The sequence below is a fragment of the Brassica napus genome, chromosome A8 (assembly GCF_020379485.1).
Source record: "Brassica napus cultivar Da-Ae chromosome A8, Da-Ae, whole genome shotgun sequence".
NCBI classification, from domain to species: Eukaryota; Viridiplantae; Streptophyta; class Magnoliopsida; order Brassicales; family Brassicaceae; genus Brassica; species Brassica napus.
The window spans coordinates 3,346,945-3,357,047 of record NC_063441.1 but is presented as its reverse complement, the minus strand read 5'-3'; the positions used below and the strand labels follow the sequence as shown (position 1 = coordinate 3,357,047).

Below are 10,103 nucleotides of genomic sequence, written 5' to 3'. Positions count from 1 at the left end.
ATAAAATAATTAAGAACTATAAATATGTCTTGATAATATTACTCCTTTTTATATTGTTTGGTTAATTTTATTATAATTGTTTTCTGTACTTTATTTTGTTAATAATTTGGTTTATATTATAATCAGTTTAAATTTGTTATTAACAATTAGTGTTAAGTATTTTGCTTTAGATAACATATTTTAAATATTTTGAATATTATTTTTGTTATTATATTTATCGTACAATGTATAACATTTATATATACTTTATGTAATGGGTATTATTGAATTATTATGTTACTTAAATAAATGATATAACCATTTTTTAGGAAATATAAATAATATAATCCGTTACTTGAGTTGAAATGTTTTAGTAGTATTTAAACCTGTAAAAATATGTTCTATTTATTTTCGGTTTTTATAAATTTTTTAATTTTAAATTATTTAATATATCTAAATAATGTGAAAAAAAATTGTTAGAAATTATTAAAAAGATGAGATATAATATTTTATATTGTTTGGACAAAAAATTAATTATAGTGTTGTTTGGAAACATGCATAGTAGTTTAAAGAAATGAATATATTGTTTGGAAACAAGGGTAGTAGTATAAAGAAATGAATATTAGTGATCTAATGTAGGTTTAAATATTAAGTAGAAAAATGTATTTAATTTAAAAACTTACAAAATAAAGGTTAGTCCAACACAATTTTTTTTAATAAGATAGATATATGTTTCACAGTAGATTCACATAGTATGTAGTGTTTTGTAACCAACTATTTTTGTATGTACAATAAGGTTTAAAATATATGATTCGAAACAATTCAATATAGGTACCAAACCGAGACTAGAGGATACTAACTGAGAGAGGTTTGATTAGCATAACGTAACCAGAGAATATATTAAAGAGAAACCGAGATTGATTTAAAGCGGTAATTGAAAACAGTTTAGAGAAGGTAATCACGCAAAATTAAAAACGGTTTAACATTGAGCCAATCAAAAAGCCACGTCACCATTGTGAAATAGGAAGCCAATCAAATTATAACGTTTTCATTTAAGGGTGTTCTCAAATAATAATATGATAGTAATGACTCATATATCTCCATTAAAGTAGTTTTTCTTTATACAAATATATTTTCTCGCAAGATTTTTAAAATATGATAATACCTAATAACTCATATTTCACATTAATAAAAAAGTAACCAAAATATAATTACAGGTATAAAAAATTCTACATCAACTTATATATATATATATAATATGTTCTATAAATGTATATATATATATATATGTATATAATTAAATTAATTGAAAGTGTGCCTTAACAAACACTAAACTAAAGCGGTGCTAATCATATAAAAATGATAGCTAAATTATTAAAATTTTATTTAAATTTATCAATTCATTAAGGTAATTAGCGAATTTAGTTTTACCAGTTTAATTTATTTAGCTAAAACAAACAATCCACAAACTATTTGTGAATTGATTTGATTATGTTTCATCACTATATTCATTCTCAACTCAAAAAATGACATGACTTTTAAAAGTATGACATGACTTTTGAAAAATATGACATGAAATTACTTAATTGTGACATGTACAAATTTATTTTATAAATATTCATTTTTACAGGATTTTTAAAATGTTGTAATGAAAATATTTCTTGTATCACCACTAAATTGAGAAAAAAAATATTTTATGATTTTAAAATATATTAATTACTAATTATTCATACATCATCATTAAAGTAAATAAATATGTATATACCACTTTAATAATAAATTAAACTAAATAAAAATATAGAAAATTTATACATTAATTTGTACATCACAAACATATAAATCATATGCTATAAAAATATATGTATATTATTAAAGTTAATTGTAGATGTACGTTAACAAATACAAAACTAAAACAATGCAAATCAAATATATTTTTGTTAAGAGCTAATGATTAAATTTTTATTTAAATTATTTTTTTCAATAATTTAATTAAAAATTAATTTAATTTTTACTAGTTTAATGTATTTTAAGTAAAACATACAAAAATCTAAAAGTTATTATAATATAATATTTTACGAGTGAAATTTAATTTTAATTAAGCTTCAATTAAATTACAAGTACATTATATAAGATAATAAAATATTAATTATATTTTATTTAATAAATATTTATCTAAATATATCGTATACCTTAATTTCAAATATAAAAAATACATATATTAAGTTTATAAATTATTTTCTCAAACCGGTGAAAATAAAATATAAAAATAATTAGGTTAAAATGTAAAACACAAATATATTTCAAAATAAAATAATATTATATTTAAAATAATTATTTCTGCATACGATGTAGAAAAACTCCTAATATATGTATCTATATATTTAGAAGGGAAAATATAAGTGAGCTGAAGTGGATGTTTTCTATAGTAATATTTGCAGTTAGAAATAGCAATGTATTTTGGAGCTTTGAACAATTATTTGAAACAGTTCAATGGGACATTCACTTTGTCGGGACCTCTAATTATTTAAAAAATAATAATATATAATTATGTATAAGAAGTTAAACTCAAATAAAATAAAAAGGAAAAGAAAATTCAGTTACTAATTAGATTGTGAGCTATTATAATCTACATATGAATATATTTAATATCAAAACTGAAATAAAATATACGTTTTTTTTTTAATTGGGGGATCCGGTGGACCGAAGCCCAACTGACTAGTCCCATAGAGCTTGTCCACTGATGCTAGACAGATCTGGTTGCTTGTACTGTGAATTAGATATTTATATCGTCTGTCAACACAACACAGGTGGATAAATCTGAGTTGGTAAGTATCACTATTTTGCAATCCGGAGTGCTTAATTAGCACCTTTCTAATCCTGATGTACGTATTTAATCAGGTTCATTAATTTTATTTGTTAAGAAATAAAAAATAAGATTTTGGTATTAGAAAATTGATAAAAAAACTTTTTATAAATAATTGAATAAGACCTCTGATATTTCAGGACTGTCATGGTACTAGCAGTTTAGAAAATTTGTCGTATGTAAGGAAAATACTACGTCGTAGTCTCGTGTATATATCTTTATATATAAAGAAGGCTTTGCTTCCCTCCCAGCCTATCCACGTCAGCGTCCAGCGCACAAATTCGATTCACGAGCGTCTGACACGTGTCACGCTTTAATGAAACGCATACTTTGTAATTCGTTTTCCTCCGGGCATCCGTTTGGGCTTTGTAATACGTTTTGAATTTAAAGCCCATAGACCAACGAATTTGGTAGGAACCCTAATCCGGGTTGGAGCGCATCTTTGTGTTCTTCGCTTCCGGGTTGAAAGGGACGATTCAGATTTCTGTAACGCTATGTGTTGTGATTTTCCGTCTTAAATCCTCTTAATTCGCAAGCCCACTACGAGACCTTTCGATTGCGTTGTTCGTCGGCGAAATCGTGTATAAATTCTCTCTTATGCTAATCGCGATATCCACATCTCTCTTCTACACATCTCAGTCATATTCATATCTATGTGCTCATCTCTGTTAATGGCTAACTCGCGTGCTTTTTCCGATCTGAAATCTGGGCAGTGCTCATCCGTTGTAGAGGCCAGACTGCTTCGATTCTGGGAGGCTAGGAATGTTAAGTGTGGTGGGGAGATTAAGTGGATGGATTTGCTCATGGTGGATGTTAAGGTGAGTGATTTTTCCTGTTCTCTTCTTTGTATCAATCGTTCTGGGTTAATACTAACAGTGCCGTTATTATTCCTCTGTGAGCACTAGGCTGTCTATGTGGTTGATATTGTTCGGTGAACCTGACCGTGTCCTACTTTTAAAAATTTCCTTAGTTTTTTTTATTTTGTTGCTAGAAAAATAAAATCTTGCTGGTCCCATCTATTACTCTGTGCGGACTGTAACGTGATTGTTAATATATAAATAGATTTCGGTTTAGTATTGATCCGGTTGTTTGGTAAAGATTTTGGTTTCCTGTTATGTAGAGTCGGTACTGATAATCTGTTAAAATTTACACCGTTGATTCACACTGATAGATTCCTAACTATGTTTCAGGCAACCATGATGCAAGTGACGATCAGTTCAAGCCGTCTCCCACAATACCGGGAGAGACTCATTGTCGGAACAATGTTTTCCGTGTCCGGTTTTGATGTCTCTAGATGTGCACAGAGCTTCCGGCTCACGGAGTCTTCTCTGTTGATCAGGTTCAACGAGAACACCACTTTTGAGGAGATAACTGATCATGTATCCCCCTTGCCCGAGGAAGCATTTCGGTTTCGTAACCAGTCTGAGATGATTGGTTTAGCCAAAACAAACACTCAATTTCCAGGTACATTGCTCCCAGTTGACACGTACCTCTTATATTGTTGGACTTCTGTGTGTAAAGAGTATGGTCTGTTTATATTTGTAAGAAAGTGATATATATCTCATACTTTATGTGGACGTCATAGGTGAAATACTTGGTGTGAAAATAGACTCAAGACATACAGCCATTGAGTTATTGACGTTTCTTACACTGACTGAAAACATGGATTACAAATTTTACTCTGTTTATAGACGCTTTCTTCTGTTTTGCAATTTACATTTAAAACATGGTTTACAAATTTTACTCTGTTTATAGACGCTTTCCTCTGTTTTGCAATTTACATTTCGTAGACCAACGACTCTGTCGGCTAATAAAGTAAACCAACTCCCGGTTTGATGAAACCATCATAAAGACACAAACCCAAAGTCTACTAAACGTTTACATACACATAGCCCAAATCACATATTCTATGTGCTTCAAATACTTTAATATATCGGTGGAATTAACCATACTACCTTATTGATACAACAATAAAAATATATATGTTTTAAATGAAATTTTATTCAACAATAAAATAGTTTTAGTTAAAATGAATAAGTTGTTTTTTAATATCACATAAATTATTAGTTTAAAAGAAAATATGGAAAACAACTTAATACATGAAAAAAAAAAATTAACTAAGAGAAAGTAACTTTGCTCTACTAACTCTAATTCTAAAATTTAAAAACCTATGTGACTTACTGGTGTATTTAAACAAAAATAACATCAAAAGAAAGTAAATAATTATATTTTAAAATTTTTATAAAAATTAGAAAATTTTATAATTTATAAAATGAAGAATAAAGTACATAGATAAAATTGTTGTAAAACAATTATGATCCTTATTTCCATTTTAAATTAAAATTAAAATAAAATTTAACATATTAATAAATTACGATGCCTATGTATTTAACTATTTATTCATCAACTCCTGTGGATCAGTTTCAAATTTCCCCCCCATAGCTGGTACGTAACATAACAAATAAAAATAATAGTAATAATATTAATACAGAACACAAAGTAACTAATTACTACATCCATAATATTGCTAGGTGGTAAAAAAACCCCGCTACTTCTGATAGAAATATATATATATATATACAATTAATTTATACAATATAGTTTCAGAATCTTATATATGTATTCCAAAAAAATCATATCAAAGAGCAATATCAACTATCCCTAATATCAAGCATTCAACCGATAAATATGCAAACAGAAGCTACGCAATTAATGCTGATTGCAATGATGCAACTCAAAAACTCATTGCGGTATAAAGTTACACCTAATACCCTACGTTGCACGGAAGCTTCATCGGACGTCCGCTTCCCGCTTCGGAACAGGAATCGGATATCCATTTGGGTTCGGATATTACCCGTTCGGGTTCGGATATCCAATCTCTCCTAATTCAATACCCGTTCGGATATTTTGCTACTTCGGTTCGGATTTCGGTTCGGGTTTTTCGGATCGGGTTCGGGTGCCACTTCGGATTTCGGGTAAAATGTCCACCCCTACCTTGTGGAAGCTTGCGGAATCTCGCTTCCAAAACGTTTCTAAAATATTCTCTTTAAAAACATGTTGGAAGCTTATGATTCCGTTTTGGAATCACGCTTCTATTTTTTTTTTAAATACAATGTATATCAATAAAATATAAAACCATAGTTTTAATCTATATAAAATAAAAAAATAATAGTAATGAATATTGAATTATAAATATATAAATATCAAAAATAATACTATAAATTATCTTTATGCATTGAGATTTTTTATTAAAGCTATAGCACATATTGAAACATATTGTGTCAATTATTTATGAAGTATTAAAAATAACTAATATAATATTTTTTGTAAACATAATTTATGTGTATTTTTACAGTTTTAATATAAAATCATTTCAAAATTATTATAAATGAATAAATGTTTTATTTCAAATTTAAATCATATAATTTTAGTCCTAATTTTAAAAAAATTTTACATATACATATATATATATATATATATATATTTATATATGGATATACGCTTCCAACACGTACCCGCTTCCTAATATTTTAAAAAATCTCGCTTCTGCGCTTCCTTACGCTTCCGCTTCCACGTACCCGCTTCCGTTTCCATGTAACATAGCTAATACCTACTGCACACGTATATCACACAATCAACCACAAAACAAAAAACAAAAAAAAAAACAAAAGAAACACAAAGAAATGAATCTCTCTCCCGATCTCCCAGCCGCATCATCTCATCAGGATTCAAACGACGTCACCAATGCTATGGACTCTGAGACAGAGGTAAACCAAAGCGAGAACAGCTCAGATGAAGACACATCTGACAGATCAGTATATCACCAGCATCCTATTTCAAAAACCTTTAACCTACAATATAATACTTTGCATCCGAACCACTGAGGATGGCGATTGAACACAAAGAGTTAATAGAGCTGTGCTTGGAACACCATAACCCTGAAGCACTCTATATTGAAGGTATAAATCAATATTTCTTCCATAACAACCCAAGCAAAGCACTAGATTATCTACGACAATCAGCTAAGGAAAACATGATAAGGGTACGTACCTTTATGGTTTATTACTGCTGTGCAATGGAAACTTGAATCAGGGGAAAAAGATTTTAGACACCCTAAAATGGGAACAAACGTTAACTACATTCAACAGCTACCGGAGAAAGATCAAAAAAGTACTCAGTGATTACAGAATTACTCTGGATGACATGTATCTAACCAACATGGACAGGTTCAAACCCCCAAGAAGCTGCGATCTCCACAAAAAGAAACATCTGTGCAAGAAATGTACTACTTTCTAAGAGTTCAGATGTTTGTGGATTATATTGCTTATAGATAGCAAATTATAATGTTACAAAAAAAAAAGATAGCAAATTATATTATTATTTGCTTTTCTTTTTCTTTTTTTTCGAGACGTGAGGCAGTTATTATATGTTCAGAATTACGTAATTTCGAATTTCGTGTATTTACCAAATACTTAAAAATATATCAAACTCAAATACATGCCTCTCTCTAACAAATGTAAAAATATGAAACATAAAAACAACCAATGTTTATTATACATATACTTTATCTGTTTAAATTATTTTATAATCCACATCCCGCCCGTAGGACGGACCGATCCTAGTATATATATATATATATATATATATATGTATATTATTGTTTGGAGATGGCAACATTCGGTGGGACGATAGACGCATGAATGGTAGTAGAGGCCATAAAGTCAGAAACCTAACTTTTGGACCGACCAAAACTTTCACTTCATCCCAGACTCAACCAGAAAAAAACAATGAGATCTTATCAAAAACACGATTAAATTTGGGTGAACGCAAACCGAATATTTGGTATTTTCATATATTGGTACTCGACTTGGCTTGTACGGGTAGTAAATTTTTTTTACTTATATTTGTTTGTTAAAAACAAATATTTGCAGTTTCTAAATAATTACTAAAAATGATAGATTTTCAAATTACTTGTCTTATTTTATTATTTGTTACTTATAAATTATTTGCAATTTATTTGATAATATTTATAAATTAGTTGAGCATACATTATGATTTAAAGCTAAATAACTTTATTGTATATAAAGAATAGTTCATTATTTTTTCTATGTTTTAGTTAATTTGGAAAATATAATATATAAGAAAGAAAACTCTAAGAGGATTTTATATATATATATATATCACTTATGTTTGATTTACATATAAAAAGTAGAAATATAAACAAGTTATTTTATTATGATTTAAATTTTTTTTTTTGTTCATTAATAAAAACGAGTAATAAGCCAAGCAACGCCAAATAGTTAATTTTATTTTTATATTTATCTTGTAATTGCAAGTAATTTAAATAAATTACTTGATATTCGAGTTGATCAGACCAAATACTCAACTTAACAGGTCAAGTACCGATCAAGTAGTACTAGTGAATACGAGACAAGTAACGAGTAATTGTGTCCACTCCTACTTTCACCTTTTCCTAAGCTCACTAAATACCATATTAGACCTTAAATCGCTCCTCGTTAATTAGACTCAAAACTAAACAATATATTATTTCTTCTTTTGTTTTCTCGGCCTTCTGGTCAATCATGCTTTAATTCCAATCGCGGTCCTAGCAATTCTATAGTCTCATGAACACACCCCACAATATTTGGAATTTTGAAAACAACATAACGACCAAATTTCAAATTCCAATAAAAGTTGAGTTTAAGTTCGTTTCCCATCAGCCAAGACGTCTAAAATCCATCAAAATATATATCCAGTTTTGAATAATCAAAAAAAAATATTTTGTCATTTGAAGATTCGTTTTTTTTTTCTTTTGCTTTCTGTTACGATATTTCTTTCAAATCCTACTATATATTAATTGAAAAGTCACTTAAGCGATTTTTGCTTATGTGTCATTCATAGGTGAAGTTTAGAATTAATTCTCTTAATTTGATTGGTTGTTGGTATTTGAATTTTCATTTATTTAATTAAAGTTTTAAAATGGAAACTAATCCTAGAACTACCAAATTTAATCTATATTACCATACAAACAATTAAACATTTTAAAGTTAGAAGAATTAACATAATTGTATAGAAACAATTAAATATAATAGATTACATTATAGAAATTTAATATATCCTACTATATATTAATTGAGAAGTTACTTAAATGATTTTTTCTTATGTGTCATTCATAGGTGAAGTTTAGAATTAATTCTCTTAATTTGATTGGTTGTTGGTATTTGAATTTTCATTTATTTAATTAAAGTTCTAAAATGGAAACTAATCCTAGAACTACCAAATCTAATATATATTACCATACAAACAATTAATTATTTTAAAGTTAGAAGAATTAACATAATTTTATAGAAACAATTAAATATAATAGATTACATTATAGAAAATTAATATATACATATAAATACATATGGTACGATATAAATTATTTTAACATATTTAAATTAATAGTGGATACAATAAATTGTAGATTACAAAAAAATAATTAACCTCAACCTAATAATATTTTTTATACTCACTATATATATATATTTTCTAAAATGTGTCCAATGGTTGCAAAATAGTGAAATATACAATTTTAAAAATATTCAGTCATTTTTCAGTGACAAATATTGATTGTATAGTCGAGTTATTACTTTCAGAAATAATTAAAGTATTTGTATATTTAAAAACAGAAAATATATAGTAAGTATTTTACAATAATATTAATAAATGAAAATATTTATTGTAATATAAAACTGAAATATTGTAACGTTATACTAATACAAGACTAAAGTTAATATACTCTATTATATAATTCTTATAGCTTTGATTATAATAAAATTATATTGTAAATTCGTTAAAATAATATTAATCAATAAAATTTTTTATGATAATATAAATTGAAAATCAGAAACAATATATTAATACGGGACTAGAGTTAAAACTCTATTGATATTTTTTTGATTATAAAAAAATTGACATGCTTATTTTGTAATAGAAAAAAATAAAGGATACATGCATATATAAAACATTAGTGAAGAATAATAAAACTTCTTTGTTGTATTCTTTGTTATTTTATACTTCTACGTACTTAATGTTTTATATGTTTGCCGAAATACATGTGGAAAATGTAGTACTGTAACTGTTAATTAATTATTTGTAACTATTTTACTTCTAAATAAAATAAAGTGGTAGAAAAAATAATGTAAAAAAATAATGTGTTATAAAATAACTTCTTGTTTATTAATATTTGTTTTTTATTAATGAAAAATTATGTCATAAA

At 27.1% G+C, this 10,103-nt stretch overlaps 1 protein-coding gene across 1 annotated transcript; it reads left to right on the top strand.

Annotated features, from left to right (window-relative positions):
- Nucleotides 1-2,281: 2,281 nt before the first annotated feature.
- LOC125576996 lies at nt 2,282-5,928 on the top strand. Its single transcript, XM_048737585.1, has 2 exons — nt 2,282-3,660; nt 4,033-5,928. The coding sequence occupies exons 1-2, from the start codon at nt 3,496-3,498 to the stop codon at nt 4,393-4,395; spliced, it is 528 nt and encodes a 175-aa protein (XP_048593542.1). The 5' UTR covers nt 2,282-3,495; the 3' UTR covers nt 4,396-5,928.
- Nucleotides 5,929-10,103: the final 4,175 nt, after the last annotated feature.